Source organism: Oncorhynchus gorbuscha, linkage group LG10, assembly GCF_021184085.1.
Source record: "Oncorhynchus gorbuscha isolate QuinsamMale2020 ecotype Even-year linkage group LG10, OgorEven_v1.0, whole genome shotgun sequence".
NCBI lineage: Eukaryota > Metazoa > Chordata > Actinopteri > Salmoniformes > Salmonidae > Oncorhynchus > Oncorhynchus gorbuscha.
In genome coordinates, this window is record NC_060182.1 from 81,889,779 (window position 1) to 81,911,770 (window position 21,992).

General features: G+C 43.4%; 1 protein-coding gene across 5 annotated transcripts in view; it reads right to left on the reverse strand.

Annotated features, from left to right (window-relative positions):
- Nucleotides 1-21,992, reverse strand: part of LOC124046636 (bromodomain adjacent to zinc finger domain protein 1A-like) — a 42,024-nt gene that overhangs the window by 9,451 nt on the left and 10,581 nt on the right. For all 5 annotated transcript variants that reach the window (XM_046367246.1, XM_046367241.1, XM_046367245.1 and 2 more), the window contains 17 exons: nt 21,227-21,376; nt 20,942-21,040; nt 20,727-20,814; nt 18,072-18,206; nt 17,745-17,799; nt 17,381-17,541; nt 17,159-17,254; nt 16,745-16,883; nt 16,399-16,545; nt 16,094-16,189; nt 15,763-15,987; nt 14,943-15,305; nt 14,170-14,727; nt 13,741-13,916; nt 11,833-11,975; nt 8,489-8,658; nt 2,098-2,169 (listed from right to left, as the gene is read on the reverse strand). In XM_046367246.1, the coding sequence (XP_046223202.1) occupies nt 2,098-2,169; nt 8,489-8,658; nt 11,833-11,975; nt 13,741-13,916; nt 14,170-14,727; nt 14,943-15,305; nt 15,763-15,987; nt 16,094-16,189; nt 16,399-16,545; nt 16,745-16,883; nt 17,159-17,254; nt 17,381-17,541; nt 17,745-17,799; nt 18,072-18,206; nt 20,727-20,814; nt 20,942-21,040; nt 21,227-21,376 (2,873 nt within the window). The remainder of the gene's footprint in view (nt 1-2,097; nt 2,170-8,488; nt 8,659-11,832; nt 11,976-13,740; nt 13,917-14,169; nt 14,728-14,942; nt 15,306-15,762; nt 15,988-16,093; nt 16,190-16,398; nt 16,546-16,744; nt 16,884-17,158; nt 17,255-17,380; nt 17,542-17,744; nt 17,800-18,071; nt 18,207-20,726; nt 20,815-20,941; nt 21,041-21,226; nt 21,377-21,992) is intronic.

The following is a 21,992-nucleotide window of genomic DNA, read 5'->3' on the forward strand; positions in this document are numbered from 1 at the left end:
CAGCACCCCGTCACTACCGTCTGGTCAGAGAGAAGAGACAGTCAGACATTATTACAGTAGTATTCAGCACCCCGTCACTACCGTCTGGTCAGAGAGAGAAGAGATAGTCAGACATTATTACAGTAGTATTCACCACCCCGTCACTGCCGTCTGGTCAGAGAGAGAAGAGACATACAGTCAGACATTATTACAGTAGTATTCACCACCCCGTCTCTACCGTCTGGTCAGAGAGAGAAGAGATACAGTCAGACATTATTACAGTAGTATTCACCACCCCGTCACTGCCGTCTGGTCAGAGAGAGAAGAGACAGTCAGACATTATTACAGTAGTATTCACCACCCCGTCACTACCGTCTGGTCAGAGAGAAGAGACATACAGTCAGACATTATTACAGTAGTATTCACCACCCCGAGAGAAGAGACATACAGTCAGACATTATTACAGTAGTATTCAGCACCCCGTCACTACCGTCTGGTCAGAGAGAGAAGAGACATACAGTCAGACATTACAGTAGTATTCACCACCCCATCACTACCGTCTGGTCAGAGAGAGACAGTCAGACATTATTACAGTAGTATTCACCACCCAAGGATGGGCATTTAAGATGCCACAACTTTTTTCAGATATCCGGATAGTCGAAATACATAGGTTTAAAATAAACGACTTTTCCTACTGCAATGGGGTCTTGCTCATGCAGAGGTGCACTTGTTTCAGCACAGATGGTGGAGAGGGGATCGAGATGAGCAGAGGCCAGTGTGTCTGACACGGAAAGAGAGAAAGTAGCCAAACCTATTTGCGCAAGTTAGACAAACTTGTTGCTGCGATAGGTTAAAGAAGCTAGCTAACTACACTAGCCAGTTAAGTTAGTTAATTAGCCTTGCTAGCTGGCTAAGGCAATTTTGCTGCACTCCTCACATCCATTCATATTAAAAAACAGCCTACGTGTTAGTTGATCATTGCAGCCTACTTCTTCTCATTTAGCCAACTTAATTCCGTAATTTGTATTCCTTTTTGCATCGATTAGAAATCATCCACTTCACTTGCTACACAAGGAGCCTCTGACAGTAGTGCTGCTTCGATCGTCCGACAAGCTACACGCACGAAAAGTGTGTTGTCTACCAGTACATCTTTCTTTATTGGGGCGCACTCAAAAAAACCTGCCAACTCGTTATATTGAAATGTCTAATGTCGTGATCTATCCTTATATGTAGCACTGTCACGTCAATAATAACATTTTCTTAAAAATATGCCTCTTATTAAAAATATATATATATTTTTTAAAGTATACTCTCGCAAGTAATCAAACACTAACGTCCATTTGGATATTCAAATATCCATGCCTATCCCTAGACCCGACCACCGTCCCTACCGTCTGAGGTTCAGAGAGAGAAGAGACCGTCTGGAAGGCCCAGAAAATCCAGCCCCCCAAGTCATAGACTGTCCTCTCTGCTTCCACATGGCTAGCGGTACATCAAGTCTGATACCAAGAGAGTCCTGAACAGCTTCTATCCCCAAGCCATAAGACTGCTAAATAACTACACTGACTGAGTTGACCCACCCATGTATTTTATTGTTACACACGACTCACACACGCCGCTGCTACTGTATCATATATTCTGATGCCTAGTCACCTTACCCCTATACATATCTATCGCCAACACTCCAGTATCCCTGCATATAGCGTCTTACCTTCCCATGGGTTTTTGTTCTACCTTGTTATTTTTAGTGCTGCATTGATTACTACATTATTATTGGGTTTAGAGTTTGCAAGAAAGACATTTCACTTTTCTTGTGCATGTGACACAAAAAAACATGTCACAGAATGCAACACTCCTCTCCATCATCTACAATATAAGCTAACATTCTTCACCACCCCACCACTGTCAAAGCACTCAGAGGGGAGACAAACTGAGATCAACAGCAATCACTCACCAATTCCCTTAAAATATATAATTAATTATTATATATTGTCATCTAATTTCAGGTTACCTTTATTGGGGTACAACCAGTCGTTTGAGTGAGACCATCAACTCGATTTTGCTAGAGGAAAAAGTGCAAGATTTCATTTAGCCTTTTTTGCTTCCTATCAACCTTACCTTCACTGTGTTGATCCTCATCTTTCTTCTCCTTCTTCTTTGCCTTCTGGTCCTTTTTAGAGTCTTCATCGCCTGTTGGGAGGGGGAATATTTTGCCATGAAAGTCAAAATATATCCATTTGAACGTCAAACATAATCAAAAGCCCTAAACGCGTGGACTGTTCGAATGACCAGTTTAGTGTGAAAAATATAGGTCACAGCAGACATTAAAACATAGGTAGCACTCATTCCCTGTCTGGCTGGCAGATAAGGTCTGTTGAAAGTAGTGCTGAGAGATTAACAAAAATGTCTTATTTTTCAGTTTTTAAAACAACCGACTGACATAGATTCAATTATTTGAATTAAAATATTTTCTGTGAGCTCAATGAGCGCATTCTCTAAAGATGAATCAGATCCAGAAGGGAGTTGTAGTTTCCAACAGGCCAATATTCTTTATTTTATGAGCTAAACTACCTACAATGACCATAAGTCATTGTGCATCTACTTGTCCAGTCTGTGTTCTTTTATGCCTGTATGTAAGAGGAAGAAAAATGTGTGATCGTGAGGGGATAGAGAGCAACTGTTCCTTCGTGAGATATCTCTCCATGAAAATACATGATCTAAGTGACTAATAGTTGGCATTCAGTCAAAAGTATGCCTTATTTACTTTGAAGTACTACAAAATAGTGATTCTGTCAGACAGCATAGGAAGCAGCTCTATAGAGATGACTAGTAATTAAATAAATTACTTTGAACGCTGAGGCTGTACCCACTTTAAGTTAGTTATAACAGTGGCCAAGTGGGCTACTGTGGCTATTTGATCATAATGTAGGCCTACCAGGGTGGCCTACCATCAAAAACAATGGAGAAAATGCCTTCCATAACATTTTAACATGGAAATAGCTGTTCTATCATTCAGCCTACAGTAGCAGCCAATGTGAAGTGCTCAATGTAGGCCTACATTCCATGAGACTTTTGAAAAAAAACATGGGCTTGACATTAACCTGTTAATCCACTTGTCCTTCAGACAAGGATGTGACAAAGTGTGGTTGTTTTGTTTGACGCAAGAAACCACTTTACAAAATTAAAAACGCACTATTACTCCCATACCATTATTACAAAGAAGCAGACAAATTATGCTAACTTCTGCCGACTTAGCATATTCAAGCCTGTCTCAAAATACAACACTGTCCCTTTAAGAATTTAAAAAGCAAGAAAATAACTTTACCTGACTTCATGCACACATTCATGTTGTTAATCCTATGAACAGACAAAGTGAAATATTGACTTTAAAAAAATACCCAAGACTATCAATACACTCCGCCAACCCTGATGTCCTAGCCGTGTCTGAATCCTGGCTAAGGAAAGCCACCAAAACTTCTGAGATTTCCATCCCTAACTACAACATTTTCCAACATGATAGAACTGCCAGGGGAGGAGTTACAATCTACTGCAGAGTTCTGTCATACTATCCAGGTCTGTGCCCAAACAATTTGAGCTTCTACTTTTACAAATCCAGCTTTCCAGAAACAAGTCTCTCACTGTTAACACTTGTTATAGACCCCCCTCAGCCCCCAGCTGTGCCCTGGACACCATATGTGAATAGATTGAAGATGTTTGGTGACCTAAACTGGGATATGCTTAACACCCCGGCCGTCCTACAATCTAAATTAGATGCCCTCAATCTCACACAAATTAACAAGGAACCTACCATGTACAATCCTAAATCCGTAAACACGGGCACCCTAATAGATATAATCCTGACCAATTTGCCCTCTAAATACACCTCTACAGTCTTCAACAAGGACATCAGCGATCACTGCCTCATTGCCCGAGTCCATAATGGGGCCGCGGTCAAACGACCATCACAGTCATACGCTCCCGAAAACACTTCAGCGAGCAAGCCTTTCTAATCGACCTGGCCCAGGTATATTGGAAGGATATTTACTTCATCCCATTAGTAGAGGATGCCTGGTTGCTCTTTAAAAGTACTTTCCTCACCATTGTAAATAAGCATGCCCCATTCAAAAAAAGTATATAAAACAAAGAACAGATATAGCCCTTGGTTCACCCCAGACCTGTCTGCCCTTGACCAGCATAAAAATATCCTGTGGCGTTCTGCATTAGCATTAGCATCGAATAGCCCCCACGATATGCAACTTTTCAGGGAAAGTTAGGAACCAATATACAGAGTCATTTAGGAAAGCTTAGGCTGGCTTTTTCAAACAGAAATTTGCATCCTCTAGCACTAATTCCAAAAAGTTCTGGGACACTGTAAAGTCCATGGAGAATAAGAGCACCTCCTCCCAGCTGCCCACTGCACTAGGAGAGGCTAGGAAACACAGTCACCACCGATAAATCCACAATAATAGAGAACTTCAATAAGCATTTCTCTACGGCTGGCCATGCTTTCCACCTGGCTACCCCTACCAACAGCTCTGTACCCCCCCGCTTCTCCTTCACCCAAATCAAGACAGAGGATGTTCTGAAAATCTGAATCCCTACAAATCAGCTGGGATAGAATCATCTGGACCCTCTAAAATTATCTGCCGAAATTGTTGCAACCCCTACTACTAGCCTGTTTAACCTCTCGTATCGTCTAAGATCTGACACGCTCATCCCCCTCTTCAAAGGGGAGACACTCTAGACCCGAACTGGTATAGACCTATATCCACCCTGCCCTGCCTTTCTAAAATCTTCGAAAGCCAAGTTAACAAAATCAGACCATTTTGAATTCCCCCGTACCTTCTCCACTATGCAATTTAGTTTCCGAGCTGGTCATGGGTGCACCTCAGCCACGCTCAAGGTCCTAAACGATATCATAACCGCCATTGATAACGAGACAATACTGTGCAGCTGTATTCATCGACCTGGCCAAGGCTTTCGACACGGTCAATCACCGTTCTCTTATCGGCAGACTCATTCGTTTCTCTAATGACTGCCTCGCCTGGTTCACTAACTACTTCTCAAATGGGGTTCGGTGTGTCAAATCGGAGGGCCTGTTGTCCAGACCTCTGGCAGTCTCTACGGGGGTACCACAGGGTTCAAATCTCGGGCCGACTCTTTTCTGTGTATCTGTGTGTGTGTGTATGCATGCATGTTAATGATGTCGCTCTTGCTGCTGGTGATTCTCTGATCCACCTCTACGCAGACGACACCATTCTGTATACATCTGGTCCTTCTTTGAACACTTAACACACCTCCAAACGAGCTTTAATGCCATACAACATTCCTTCCGTGGCCTCCTGCTTTTAAATGCATCTAAAACTAAATGCATGCTCTTCAACCGATCGCTGCCCGCACCCGCCTGACGAGCATCACTACTCTGGACAGTTCGGACTTAGAAAATGTGGACAACTACAAATACCTAGGTGTCTGGTTAGACTGTAAACTCTCCTTCCAGACTCACGTTAAGCATCTCCAATCCAAAATTAAATCTAGAATCAGCTTCCTATATCGCAACAAAGCATCCTTCACTCATGCTGCCAAACATACCCTCGTAAAACTGACCATCCTACCGATCCTCGACTTCGGTGATGTCAACTATAAAATAGCCTCCAACACTCTACTCAACAAACTGGATGCAGTCTATCACAGTGCCATCCGTTTTGTCACCAAAGCCCCATATACTACCCACCATTGCGACCTGTATGCTCTCGTTGGTTGGCCCTCGCTACATATTAGTCGCCAAACCCACTGGCTCCAGGTCATCTATAGGTCTTTGCTAGGTAAAGCCCGCCTTATCTCAGCTCACTGGTCACCATAGCAACACCCACCTGTGGCACACACTCTAGCAGGTATATTTCACTGGTCATCCCCAAAGCCAACACTCATTTGGCTGCCTTTCCTTCCAGTTCTCTACTGCCAGTGACTGGAACGAATTGAAAAAGTCGCTGAAGCTGGAGGCCTATATCTCCCTTTCTAACTTTAAGAATCAGCTGTCAGAGCAGCTTTCCGATCACTGTACCTGTACACAGCCCATCTGTAAATGGCCCGCCCAACTACCTCATCCCCTAATTGTTATTTATTTTTGCTCCCCAGTATCTCTACTTGCACATCAATCAGTTAATGCTAAATTGTAATTACTTCACCTCTATGGAAGATTTATTGCCTTACCTCCCTTATCTGACTACATTTGCACACACTGTACATATATTTTTCTATTGTGTTATTGACTGTACGTTTGTTTATCCCATGTGTAACTCTGTGCTGTTGTCACACTGCTTTGCTTTACCTTGGCCAGGTCGCAGTTGTAAATAAGAACTTATTCTCAACTGGCCTACCTGGTTAAATAAAGGCAAAATATTATTATATATATATATATTTTTTTAAACCTTCCTACTCATTCATTACTGCTGCAGTGCTTGTTGTAGCGTTTATAACTTAAACAAGAACTCACTCAAAAACAGCAGCTCTTTGCTCTATTCATCGATAGTCTCTAGTCATGGTTTTAAACATTTTGAAATCTCACAGTATCAACTTAGCTGGAGCTTTCTTTTATGCCTGCTACGTTACTGCAGACAAGGTCATCTAAGCCATCTAAGTGGCTAGTGGTAGGCCTCCCTGGGCCCGCCAGGAAGGCAGATTTTGTACCTTCTGACACATGAAATGGTTCAAAATGGCAACAGTTGGCCTCCCGGTGCGCAGGGCAGCTGAAGCGGGTGCACCTACCGTCAACAGCCCATGATGATTACAAAAAAAACAAAAAAATGGGAACGCAAGGCTTTATCATTGGGGTTTTTACAGAAATGTTTGGTGATGGACTAAGAATGCCTTGGAGATCACAGAGTTGGTGACCATTGCTCTAGAAAGTTGAGTAAAGAAGTTAAATCTCGTGCTTCTCTCGGTGGGCTGATATTTCTGCACAGCAGTCCCCCGGGGAGCTGCAGCTTAGCGGGAACATAGTCTGTAACTAGAAGCTTGGCCTAAAAAGCATTAAGAGATTCTCAATTACAATTTTTTTTAATCCAGGAAAAGTCTCAAAATTACTACAATTAGCATTATCTAAGTGTGCACACTATCATGACGTTGCCCTCTGAGTACAGTGAGCACCATCCCCCACTCTCTGCTTCTACAACCAGACTGCTGTGGGCAGAGTGAGGTCGTGAATTCCTAAGGAAGACCCTGCCTCATGGACACACAGTATTAGAGAGAGGGTAAACTTTCACAGAGGACAAAGGAAATCCTTCCACCTCACAGAACTTGAGGTACGAACACATTTCATGTTCCAGAGAAAGTGTAAAAGATTGGTGAAGAATCCAGCTACGAACTGGTGCGTTTGCCACAACTTGGGAAGCTCATGAGAGACGGTGGCCACATTAGCCTAACTAGACCATAAGGATATAAAGGCTTGTGGCCACATAACACTTTATATAATAGCCTCAGATATGAGGTGTTGTACTGTACTGTTTGTACAATGGTGTAATATGATTGTGGACTGTTTAATGAAGAAAATACAATTCCCTTTTGATTTGAACTAAATCAGAGGACCGCCCCTGAGCCCAGTTAGGGTCAGACATCCTGGGACAGCCCTCTTCTGCCATTCTGAATAAAAAAACAACTTTGAGAAATTATCACCAGACCATGTTTTTCTCCATTAGGGGAGGACTAAGGTTGAGGCAAAGCTTAACTCAATTATGAGAGGGCTAAAGGTGTAGACCATTGCTGAATCTTTTTAACCATACCACGTGGTTAAACTCTGAGACTATCGATACCGACAGAATGAGAACAAGTATTTGATACTAATTACTAGTCATAGATAGATAGATAGATAGATAGATAGATAGAGAGAGAATTTTAATTGTTATAATTAACTCTGTAGGGACTTTAGTCCACCCCCCCATTGCCCCTTTGTCTAACAAGCTGTCATGCCGGTTCAGCCCACTAGGGCACATTTTATCATTTCATGTAACCATATTTACTGTTTGTTTATGCATTTCTGTTAATTACTTAGCAATAAATAAATTATTTAAGACAATTGATGTATGGATGACTCATAGTTAAGACTGGATTCGTGCAGATAACCAACAATTTACAACATTTGGAATGAGACTAACGTGAGGTAAAATAAATAAATCATTAATCAGAAGACTATTGATCAGATATGAAAATATCTGAAAGTTTATAACTTTGTAATCGGAATACTCTCCTTGGTGCCCCAACTTCCTAGTTAAAGTTATATGATTATTCAGTTTAAATTGAGTAACTAATTACAGAGAATCTTTGATAAAAACAAAGTCTTCAGTTTAAATGATAGTAAAGACACAACAACACTGCGTCTCAGATGGCACCCTATTCCCTATGAGCCCTAGTCAAAGTAGTGCACTATAAAAGATATTAGGGTGCCAATTGGGACAATTCCTCTTCTTTGCAGGAAGGCGTTATGATGTGAGGGGGAGTTTTGCTGGCCTACCCAGTGGAGCCTTGAGGAACTTTCTCTCAATTCCCTGTTGGATGTGGGCCAGGGCCTGAGCCAGGTAGTGGACAGTGTTGTTGACCATCTGAGAGGTGTTGGGGCTGGTGGACGTTGTGCTCATACTATCCCCCTTCAGTTCCTGTAGCCTGAACAATGACACCTGTAACCTGAACAACATGGACAAGACCGAGAGAAATTGTGTTAAACTTTGACTCCTGGGGAAGCACAGTCTAAGATACTGTGGGGATAAAAAAAAAGGAAGGTATGTGGAATTTATGACCAATTGTACCAGATGTTGCTTGTTCTTGGGGTCATGAGTTTCCCCATTACAAACATTGACAAAAAGAGTTACACACCACATTTATACAAGTCTGTTACCTATAGTTAGCTAACACACTTTTGTACATTGCACTGTAACTTACAATTTACCTTATTTTAGCACCCCAAAAAACATAATACTTCCAGGTCAACTGTAATATGAATACTATTATAAAGCACAACTTCTCCCCTTTCCACAAAATCAATGAGACCTTCATGCTGCACATCTCCGCATGATTTGAAGGCAGTGAGCTCAGTCAGGTCTTTAATTAAAAAATAATAATAATAATGTCGGATGTGGAAACTGCTTTTATCACTGTCCAATTTAAATCACCTCTAAAATGTAAATAAAACACTATAAAAGAGTTTATATGTGTCATTAAATACCTATTTGAAGGCTTGTGTCGAATTTGAGTCTTTAGTTTTTAGGGCGGCGCTAAAGTTATCTTCAGAAGTAAACAGCGGCTGTCACGGCTTTTGAGAGTCATGATGGCTTGCAATGATGACGCAAAAAAATAATATTCAGTTAATTGACTAGGTAGCTGTCCTTACCCCGTCCCTTTCCTGTTTTTAATCCGAGAGAGAAGAGCGTCACCTGGTGGAGAGAGGCTGTACGACATCACAATTTAACGTACAGTGTCAGAGGTCCGTTTTCCCCTTACTTTTCTCCAATACTATCGTGCCATTCCAATGTCAATCAATGCTTGAATGACCACAGTCACTACAGTCCCATTAGTTTTCATTGCAGCCTCGTTTGAAAGCCGCAGTTGCGCAAATTTGTATGGACTGGTGTTAGTCAACAGAATGTTTTTTTCTCAACCAACTCACACTGTAACCATATATCTAGCTAACCTCTTGGTCTCAGCCTTCAGCTCCTGTAACCTGACCGGTGAAACCTGACCGGTGAAACCTGACCGGTGAAACCTGTAACCTGACCAGTGAAACCTGACCAGTGAAACCTGTAACCTGACCAGTGAAACCTGACCAGTGAAACCTGTAACCTGACCAGTGAAACCTGTAACCTGACCAGTGAAACCTGTAACCTGACCAGTGAAACCTGTAACCTGACCAGTGAAACCTGTAACCTGACCAGTGAAACCTGTAACCTGACCAGTGAAACCTGTAACCTGACCAGTGAAACCTGTAACCTGACCAGTGAAACCTGTAACCTGACCAGTGAAACCTGTAACCTGACCAGTGAAACCTGTAACCTGACCAGTGAAACCTGTAACCTGACCAGTGAAACCTGTAACCTGACCAGTGAAACCTGTAACCTGACCAGTGAAACCTGTAACCTGACCAGTGAAACCTGTAACCTGACCAGTGAAACCTGTAACCTGACCAGTGAAACCTGTAACCTGACCAGTGAAACCTGTAACCTGACCAGTGAAACCTGTAACCTGACCAGTGAAACCTGTAACATGAACAAACAAACAAACAAGGGGGGGAAAAAAATACTTTTTACTGATCCTGTGCAGTCTCAGCTCAGGGCGTCAATAAAGAAACACTGGGAATATATTTTTTTAGAACTTATTTAAGTGTCTGGTGGCTATGCCTTTTTCTCAGACGTAACCATAATTGATCTCAATGTAACAATATTAGGGATGTGACAAATGGACAACTTTTCTGAACGTTTAAACCGCCATTTTATGAGTTTTTGGTAAACTTAAAAAAAAAAAGATATATAATCATACCATTTTATGTCAATATTGACATGATTGATTGACGGTAGGTGGGGGCAGGAGGTGCTGTATAAACAAACTCACTTCCTTGATAACTTCCTCACACAACAGCTCTGCGAAGCCCAAGAAGTATGAATGCCCTGACTTCTCCAGAGGCCGTATCGCAGTAAATGCTGTACGGCCACTGCAGAGATTGGATTGACCATGCAGAGCCTTTAATGGTCCAATTACATTCGTATGACCACTAGGGCCGGGCAATGAAGTTCTCTCCCGCGAACCTTTAAAAACATAGAACGCAGCTGCAGTAACATGTTGGTAATGTATAACCTTCCAGACACTTAAAAGTGCTGCATCAGAAGCGTCGGTACCTTTGCAGTCAGTAAAATTCTGTGCCGGCATATAAATGTTATATTGTTTCCCTGACAACAATAAACGTCGCTGATTGATGTCCTGCTGTGTTGTTTTTTCATGGTAGGGTAGCTAGATGTGCTTTCAGTCTACTAAATGTCTTGGTAAGTCGATGATACTTTAAAGTACTTTAAGGAAAGAGCAGTCCGCGCACAAGGCAGCAGGCATGCTAGGATTGACAGTTCTGGTTGCCTAGTGATGGAAGAGAGTCCCGCTTTAGAAGCAGCGCTACTTTAAAGACTAGTAAAATACCGTTCGTATAAGAGAAGGTTTCGTGTCGACGTTTAGAAGCCGTAGTGTAGCCTAAAAGACATGCAGTAGCACTTTCAAAGGGCCACACACCATTCTATGTGAAAAGGGTAGGCCTAATCGATACAGGCTATACCAGTAGATACGGTCATTTCATATAATGAGGGAAACACACCTCCACCCACTCAACAACGAAGATTAGCCAACCCTGTGCTCGAAAGACTGACCTGAAGATACTGTACCTCCATCTCGGTCCCATGAATAGCCTAAGCTAGGATATTCTACATGCAGCATACCAAAGACTGAACACTCACCAGTAGCAAAGAGAAAGAGCAGGCAGGGCAGTGCGAGAGAGGCGGGGCAGGCATGAGCATGCGTCTTGGTAATCTACATCTCGCAATTGTTTTGCAAATTCACCTTGTTACCTAAAGTTCCTCTTCCTCTGGTTTTATTTAAATTACACAACTTTCCCCAAGCCTTTATAACCAAATGGTCTAGTTAGGCTATAACACAGAAAATAATGCTGTGACAACGGCACTGATTTTAATTGTGGGGGGAGGGTTCAGTTCAGTTCCCAACTTTGTTTTAACGTTTACACCCCTAAACCATATTGATTATAGCTAGCTAATGTCGGTGCACAAGATGACAGACTGGACTTTGATGTGGTGAGTGTACATTACTTACCTGTCTTTTTTCAAGTAATGTATTTCCATGTTCTCCACGTCACAGTTCTCTCTTTTAGTGACACCATTCTCCTTCAGCTCAGGGGTCAGTAGTTCATAGTGGCCTTCCTCCAGTGCTTTCCTCCATACACTCCTCTCCATCACCTACCATACAAGATATCAGACAATAAGCACCCATGTTTTTACTCACTGAAATTTACATTTGTATTTAAAGTTCTTTTTTTTTTTGCATTCAGAAGCAATTCATGACTCAACATACAGCACTTCTGCATACCAGCTCATTCCTCATCTTACCCAGGTATAATTACCTAATCATTACTATAAGAATGAACTGATTTGCACTAATGGAAGTCCCTCTGGATAAGATGGTATGCTAAATGACTCAAATGTAAAGCGGTTGCAGCAACTTTTTTTACTATGTGAAATAAAACAAATTATTAAAATCAGAAAGAGCATTTTTTTTTTAAAAAATTGATTTTACCTTTATTTAACTAAGCAAGTCAGTTAAGAACAAATTCTTATTTTCAATGACGGCCTAGGAACAGTGGGTTAACTGCCTGTTCAGGGGCAGAACGACAGATTTGTACCTTGTCAGCTCGGAGGTTTGAACTTGCAACCTTCCGGTTACTAGTCCAACGCTCTAACCACTAGGCTACCCTATTGCCCAACCAAAGCCTCGACTATTCCCAGTGTACCCTGGCAGATGTAGCCTAACCTCAACTATTCCCAGTGTACCCTGGCAGATGTAGCCTAACCTCGACTATTCCCAGTGTACCCTGGCAGATGTAGCCTAACCTCGACTATTCCCAGTGTACCCTGGCAGATGTACCGTAATTGCTGGACTATTAAGCGCACCTGAATATAAACCGCACCCGCTGAATTATTAAAAAATATGTATTTTGTACATAAGCCGCAGGTGCCTACCGGTACATTGAAACAAATGAACTTTACACAGCCTTTAAAGGAAACACGGCTTGTAACAAAATAAACAGTGACCTACCAAGAAAGTCATTGGTCACCATCTTCCTCCTCCTGTGCACTGAAACCACTGAAGCCATCTCCTTCGGTGTCGGAGTTGAATAGCCTCAGAATTGCTTCATCCGATGTTGGATCGTTTTCATTGTCGCTCTCGTCACTTTCATCCGGAGGCAAAGACCCCTCTGAGCTCATGCTGCCCCTTCAACACGCAGCAGTCCAGCCTTTCGAAACCCGTTGATGATAGTGGATTTTTTGACAATGCTCCACGCTGTCAGGACCCACTGGCAGACTTGACCATAAATTGCTCTTCGCATGCGGCCCATTTTAGTGAAGGATTTCTCCCCACGTGTCATCCAAGCCTCCCACTGAACAAGGAGCGCCACCTTAAATGCACGATTTACACTGATGTCAAGTGGCTGCAAATACTTTGGGCCATCTGCTTTTCTTCCCTCTGAAAGCTTTTGTTTTCATTTTGCACTGAGTCAGTTCCTCACGCTGCTGTTTCCAACGTCTTATCATCGACTCATTAAGGCCAAGCTCCCGTGCAGTAGCTCTATTTACTTTTCCAACAGCCAGATCGATCGCCTTCAACTTGAAAGCTGCATCATATGCATTTCTCTGTGTCTTTGCCATGAAGAGGGTGACAAAATGACTACCGTAATCAGAATGATGGGAAGTTTGAGCGCGCTCGATTTACGTCACATTATGTGACGGTGCTCAGTTTTTTGGCGGCATGAATCTTGTGAAAGCGGGAAAAATCCATAAATTAGCCGCGTCATTATATAAACCGCGAGGTTCAAAGCGTGGGAATAAAGTAGCGGCTTATAGTCCGGAAATTACGGTAGTCTAACCTCAATTTGCCCCTGTGAACCCTGGCAGATGTAGTCTAATCTCGACTATTCCCAGTGTACCCTGGTAGATGTAGTCTAACCTTGACTTGTCCCAGTGTACCCTGGTAGATGCGGTCCTCTATATCTAGCAGCAGATCTCTCAGCCTGTTGCACATGAAGTCCTCAGCAGGAGCCGCTGTGCCCTCTGGGAGAAGAGCAGAAGCAGCCTTGGACTTGGCTGAGACAGCTTTGTTAACACCAGCCTCTGGTTTAATATCTGGAGAGAAAAAAAGAGGCAAAACAATGAGTATCCCAAACATCCAGTAGTTTGGGATATTCCACTCTCTCATTCAGTCAATCATTTACTCCTGAAGCGATTGTCAGCTGAAGTGCAGTGAGACAAACCAACATAGCCGACTTGATGACAATTGATGTAAAATAATAAAAAAGTGATTAACAAATACATTTGATTGATTTGCCATTTGGATCAGGTTGCTCTAGTCTAGCCAGAGGCCTCTCCTAGTCAGTACCTGTCTGGTGGTAGCGGTCAGCGGTTGCTGTACAGAGGAGCTGTGCAATACGTTCCTTCTCCTGCACCAGGACCTCCTTCAGGGTGCTCTCCCTGTGACCCCGTGGATTCAGGGCCTCGATCAGTGCCTCCACCTCCTGGGGACTGCTGTAGAAGGCCCAGTGGTTAGGACGATTCACTGGGGGAGCAGAGCTGCTCTGGACGGGGGCTGGGATGATTGGTTTGGAGTCAGGGTCTGGGGTAGAGCCTGTCTGGGAGAGGTCCTCTGGTTGTCCGGCCTCGTTCTGAGACACCTCCATCTCCTCAGCTGGCTCCTGTTCAGAGGTCGGTTCCTGGGGATCCAGCATGTCCTCAGTCAGGCCAAAATAGTCATCTTCCACGAAGAGGGCAGATGTGGAGGGAAAGAGCCAGTAACGACGGTATAGACGGTCACGCCCCAGGGGGAGGATATAAGTGCAGGCTGCAACCTTCTGGATGCGCTCCTGGAGATCCTTCTCTCTCGGCTGCTGCTCAGCGCTCACCTCTTTAGGCTGCTTCTCCTGGAGATTGCTGCCCATCACTAGAGGTGAAATCAAAGGATTGTGTTAGAATGGCAATATGGTACTAACCAGAGGTGAAAATATTTAACAACACATAGAACTGGACTACAGAATATAGAACATTTCCATTGCAAAATGTGCATTCTAGTGTTATGCACAACAATTGATAGAGTCACACTATGTGGACGCTTTCTATGATTGCTAGCAGTATGCCAAGAGGACTGAAGGCTATTACTCTTCCTAGTCCTGTTGATCGCCTGCTCCTCCTCGTCTTCAGTCTGATGTTCCTCCTTCAGGCTCTCAGTGCTGGTGTTCATCTCTTCAGTTTTCATGTCGCCGTTTCTTCCTTCCATCAGCTTTTCATGTTTCTCTTTCAGTTCTTTCAATTTCATCTCCTGTTCTTTTAACTTCTCCTCCTTCCTCTTCCGTACTCTGATTGCAGCCTCTTCCCTCTCTCTGCGGTGCTGCTCAGCCTTCAGTTCCCTGAGCTCCTGCTTGGCCTGTCTCTGCTCGTCAGCGCTGTCCTCTATGAAGTCCCTGGTAGACACTAGAGTCAGCAGCTTACCACACAACGCATGGAGGATCTTCAGCTTCTCACCTGGGACAGAACACAAGACAAATTACACTCAATTCGATAAAAAGTACTTATTCCCAAGCATGGCTCAGAAGTGTGATAATTTTGGAGTGAGAACTGGAATTCTCATAAAAGCCAGATATGTTGTAATGATTAAGTGTCACTCTACCGTTGTTTCCAGGAACCCTAGAGAGAAAAAAAAAGCTTGCATAGCCGTTAACGCCGTGGCTGTACCATTACTACAGCTTAAATGGTGTGTTTCTAGACCAAACAGTTCACCAGATACGACCCATATTACTGGGAAACCTGTTTTCTTCCTGAGTCTGATTGACAGGCCTGATAACTTCACTAGTAGCCTACATCCGAACACTTGGGGGCACAGAAAGAAAAAGGGATAGCTTCTTCAGTTCTGCTTCTTTTCTTAAGCAATAACTTGAAGAGGCTGTCTGTGTGTGTGTGTGTGTGTGTGTGTCAGTGTCACCTGGCAGCAGGTCGTAGACAGCAGTGCAGGACAGCCTCTTGAGCAACCCAGGGTTGGCCAGCCTTAGCTCAACACAGGGGTCGTCTGTAGAGCCGAATCCTCCACGTTTCTGGTAGCGGAACTTGGCGTTGGCAGAGTTGCAGTCGGCCCCCGATGCCAGGATGTGCAGCCTCAGGATCTCTGACAGAGTACAGCTGTCCAGGTCCAACTGCTTCAGACTGCAGCCTACAGAGACATGCACTGTGTAGTCAGGCTCTCAGTACAAAATAAACAATTAGGCAAGTAGTTGTATATGAACAGACTATATTAAAGATTGTAGTCCTTCTCTCACCTTGGTAGAGCTGAGGCCAGGCAGCAGCCAGGGAAGCCACAGCACTGATGGCAGACTGTGTGGGATCCGCATCATCATCCAGAGCCTCACTCAGATCTGACAACAAGGAAGATTCACAGATTTTTCAATATGCTAAACTTTGTAATTAGTCAGTCAATCCTACAGCCTGGGTGAAATGTCACCATTGATAAATTTGTATTGCTCACTACCAAAGTATATTTGGTGACCAATTACGGATCGGTTAAGTAGACTAAACAGGGTGTTGACAGTAAACAAGCGTTGTCGAGGCCCGTTTCTGTCCCTACCTTTGGCGTCAACCTCTGCCACCTGGTCGCGGGCCACCTCCTCCTGCTCCTCAGCCAGGGCCTGGAAAATGGCCGACAGGAAGAAGAAGAGCAGCTCACAGAGTGGCCCCTCGGGGTCCGACCCCACCAGGGCCTCCTCCAGAACCTCTGGAACACACAGACAAGGCCCAACAGTCAGAAAACTCCTAACACACACACACACACACACACACACACACACACTAAACCAGACTGTCACTGAACTTTCACACAATTAACTATATTCTAATATCAAACAATGGGTGATAAACCTAAAGTTGTAGAACCAGTGACTGTATTTTTACAATGTTTTGCCAGTGTTTCTCACCGAGTGTGAGGCCTTCTGGGAACTCGTCCTTGAGGTCAAAGAGCTCTCCAAAGGCTTTGAGGAACTCCAGCACCATGAGAGCATCTCCGAACAGCTCTGTAGGCAGACGGGTCTCCACCGGCACTGGGGCTGGGAGATCCTGGACATGATTCCATAGAGGAGAGTCAGAGGCCTAAACATGCTAACTTTACTTACCAACTCAGAGATCCCATTTAGGACGTTTCACAACCTTACTGTCTTAAAACACAAAAGGCTAACATGGACGCAGATGAGTTTCTGCTGTATAGCCAACTCATATCGAACACAGAAGTTGCCTATACAGCACCAACTTTCTTGTACCAATGAGAAAAAGTAAGCATTTCAATTAGGGAGGACGAGGCCAAACAAAAACTAGCTAAGGTTGGGGCTGCTTACCTTCAGGTCGTCACACTCCATGTCTTCTCTGGGTTTGCTCCAGATCTTTAGTCTCTCTGCATATTTCTTCTTCTCCTCCTTCAGCTTCTCTCTCTCCTGCAATATAGTATTACGATCCATACAGTGTAATCTATATTAAGTGATCTGAGACATTGTATGGTGTACAAATGTAAATTAAAAGCCCAGTGACATCGATCAAAAATAACGTTAATCGTAACGTACTTTTTCCTTTTCCACTTTCATGCGTTCTTTCTCGTCTTTCCTCCTCTGCTTCTCCTCTTCAAACATCTTTTTCATCTCTTCCCTCTTCTTTTCTTTGTCCTCCTTCTCTTTCTTTTTGGCCCCCAGGTCATCTTCCCTCTCCCGATTGGCCTTTTCATGTGCTGAACATGACAGATTTGTTAAAACACATTGTCACCATTCTTGATATATAGATTAAATGTGGCAGCCAAACCATGGGATCATTCATACATCTTTTGGCACAGACTCATTAGCACTTACATGCTAACACTGCACTACTTTTTGCACTTACATGATAACATGCTAAGAATTATCTACTAATATCCAACTAATCTACTGGACTCACCCGTAGCTATCATCTCCTCTTTCTGCTGCATCAGACGAAGCTTTTCCTCTGCTGCCTACAGTAAAGGAAATAAATCATCTAAACGCTATCTTCTCTTAAAATGGTTCACATTTCGTCACTAGTCGTACTGAGCAAATTCATGGTGGAAGTCAAACAAAAAGTTAGCATTTACAATATAATAAGATTGTTATAACTTATTCGCTGAGTAATCATAACAAAGGGTGTACATATGGGATGTGTCCCAAATGGCACCCTATTCCCTATACAGTGTATGACTTGACCAGGACCTGTAGAGCCATTTGGGACAAGTACATTGCCAATCCTCACCTCTCGAGGAGAAGAATCATTCTTTGGCCTGCTCCGCCCTTTAGGAGGAGGACTGAAGACAAACACAGGCGGCTGGTCAGGGAAAAACTGGGAGAAGTGCTGTTCTGCCAACTTGTACTTAGCAACAGTTGATGCCTAAGCATGAAACACAAATAAGAAACTGTTGGCAACAACACTAGCGCAAAATGACAGTTCCTTGATTCTACGGCTGACCCAAATTAGTCGACAGGCTGTTGGTTAACAAAGATTTTTGTCGTCAAGCAGTAGCACACACACTTCGGGAAGTATTCAGACCCCTAGACTTTTCCCACATTGTTACATTACAGGCTTATTCTAAAATATGTTTTTTTTTATTCCCCTCAAACACACAACAACCCATAATAACAAAGCAAAAACAGGGTAAGAAATGTTTGCATATGTATTAAAAATAGACTGAAATATCACATTTACGTAAGTATTCAGACCTTTCCCTCAGTACTTTGTTGAAGCATCTTTGGCAGTGATTACAGCCTTGAGTCTTCTTGGGTAACCGCTACAAGCTTGGCACACCTGTATTTGGAGTTTCTCCCATTCTTCTCTGCAGAGCCTCTCAAGCTGTCAGGTTGGATGGGAAGAGTCGCAGCACAACTATTTCAGGTCTCGCCTGATGTTCGATCAGGGTCAAGTCCAGGCTCTGGCTGGGCCACTTAAGGACATTGAGTCTTCTCGCGAAGGCAGTCCTGCATTATCTTGGCTGTCTGCTTAGGGTCGTTGTCCTGTTAACCTGCTCAGGGCCTCCAACTGGGCTTCAGCAAGGATCTCTCTGTACTTCGCGCCGTTCATCTTTGCCTCAATCGCTCAGTCACTGCCACTGAAAAACATCCCCACAGCATGATGCTCCCACCACGATCCCCATAGGGATGGTGCCAGGTTTCCTCCAGATGTGATGTTTGGCATTCAGGCCAAAGAGATCAATATTGGTTTCATCAGACCAGAGGACCTTGTTTCTCATGGTCAGAGTCCTTTAGGTGCCTTTTGGAAGACTCCAAGCAGGCTGTCATGTGCCTTTTACTGAGGAGTGACTTCAGTCTGGCCACTCTGCCATAAAGGCCTGATTGGTGGAGTGCTGCAGAGAGATGGTTGTCCTTCTGGAAGGTTCTCCCATCTCCACAGATGAACTCTGGAGCTAAGTCAGAGTGACCATCGGGTTCTTGGTCACCTCCCTGACCAAGGCCCTTCTCCCCCGATTGCTCAGTGTGGCCGGGCGGGCAGCTCTAGGAAGAACCTTGGTGGTTCCAAACTTCTTCCATTTAAGAATGATGGAGGCCACTGTTTTCTTGGGGACCTTCAATGCTGCAGAAATGTTTTATTACCCTTTCCCAGATCTTTACCTGGACACAATCCTGTCTTGAAGCTCTACGGACAATTCCTTAGACCTCAGCTTGGTTTTTGCTCTGACATGCACTGTCAACTGTGGGACCTTATACAGACAGGTGTGTTCCTTTCCAAATCATGTCCAATCAACTGAATTTACCACAGGTGGACTCCAATCAAGTTGTAGAAACATCAAGGCTGATCAATGGAAACAGGATGTACCGGAGCTCAATTTCAAGTCTCATATTATAGGGTCTGAATACAGCCAACAGCTGTGTCTGTCCCAAGCTCACTGGTGCAGGAAACTTGATACAATGTTGCAAGTTCACTAGCACCTGCTTCAGACCTGAGCCAAGTTAATACAATGTTTCCAGTTCATTGCAGACAGGCCATGCTTAGACAAATGTGATTTAATGTTTAATTTGTTAGATTTAAGTAGGCTATTTTTACATAGTTGGCCATATTGATTCATTTATTTTATTGAACCTTTATTTTTTTAACCTTTATTTAACTAGGCAAGTCAGTTAAGAACAAATTCTTATTTTTAATGACGGCCTAGTGGGTTAACGGCTTGTTCAGGAGCAGAATGACAGATTTGTATCTCGTCAGCTCGGGGATTTCAACTTGCAACCTTCCGGTTACTAGTCCAACGCTCTAACCACTCGGCTACCCTGCCGACTAGGCAAGTAATTTAAGAACAAATTCTTATTTACAATGACGGCCTGCCAAGAGGCAAAAGATGTCCCACGGGGACGGCGATTAAATAGATGTTAAACCTAGAAAGTATACTGTAATTTTCTTTATTAAATGATTGAGATATGATGCTGATATGAAAAACATAACTCGCACGCAGATTGGTAGAATTGGTAAGAAATTGGTATTCCACATGAGTAAGGTTGCCGACTCCTCGTATAGCCTATTGTAAGCAACTTCAGGAGAGTAAAAGCCAGCAGGAGTTTGAAGAGAGTGGTTGGGTCTGGTTGAGTTTAGATCTGTGGCTCTTTCGAGTCATTTACGTGTTATTTTAACCGAACAGTAAGCTTAAAGCATCAGATAAGCTCAATGCATACAGTGGATTTTATTTAACAAAAGCATAGGGTCTGTCTATATGGAAAAATACACATTTAACATTTACAAATCGATTGGTCGAAAGAAAAGACACATTTTGGTTGACCACGGTTCTGTAGTCGGGGACGGCCCTACTTGATTCAAATGGCCACAAGATCATTAAGAGTTTTTGCTTAAAAAGGAACACACACCAACGTGCATATTTCATAATATTTTCAAGTTCAATCTTAATACCTTGATCATAACGACTCCGTTCTGTGGTTCACAGTGCTGTTTGAGCAGCAGCTTTAGTCTGTCTCGTGAAAACGTGTTCTTCTTACGGCTAAAATAAGCGAGCAAGAGACAGGAATAACGGTTAGTGGTTCCATTTAAAAAGTCTGAGGGGATTAACTGTTGAATAAGAACAATACAAGCTACCAGAACATTGTTAGTCAGTAGGTTAGTCTCACCTCATCTGACCAGCCTTGGCGAATATGGGAACACTGCCTTCCTTGATGGGCCGTACTTTGTACTTGAACACAGACGGGTTGACAGATTTCTTTGTCTTGCTTTAAACATGACAGGGGGGGGGGGTAAAGGTATTAATCCATGCTAACAAAGAAACTAGACAGGGGCAAAGACTTGGTGTGCATGTGCAATGGCACCCTAGTCCCTATAAAGTGCACTACTTTTGACCATAGGGATTAGGATGCATGTCCAGATGCAGCTCTAAATAGCTTGGCTTACAGACTGACCCATTGGCCTTTGATTTGGGGCTTTTAGGAGTGTCCTCCTCACTGTCACTGATGACGATGAAGTCCCCCTCCATCTGAAGTTTGGCATGCCCATTGACCGGCCCGTTGGAATGGTGGGGAGACTGCACATCCAAGATTTCACATAGCTGCCTGTAGGAAATATTCAAAACACATTTCAATTGATTGAAAAACACAGCTGCATGGTCAATCCGATACCTGTATTGGCCGTGCAGCACTTATGGCGATACAGCCTCTGCAGAAGTCAGGGCACTTATACTTCTTCCACTTCGTGTAGCAGAGCTGTTGAGAAGAGCTGTTGTGAAGGAAGTTGTCAAGGAAGTGAGCTTGTTTAAAAGGGACCATACCGCCCCCACCCAATCATGTCAATGTGGTGGAGGTATACGGAGCCCTCCGCTGACTTCCAGGTAAAATGAGCCGTGTGAAGCAGACGACTAGGGGGTTATGTCTCGACTGCCGCCTCTCCCGAGCCCATTGAGACAACGTCATAACCAGCAATTGGTTAAAAAAATAATGGGGGCAAAAACACATACACAGATAAAGTAGGAAGTTTACATACACCTTAGCCAAATACATTTCAACTCAGTTTCACAATTCCTGACATTTAATCTTTGTAAAGAAACCCTGTGTCAGGTCAGTTATGATCACCACTTTAAAGAATGTGAAATGTCAGAATAGAGAGAATTATTTCTTTCAGCTTTTATTTCTTTCATCACATTCCCAGTGGGTCAGAAGTTTACATGCACTC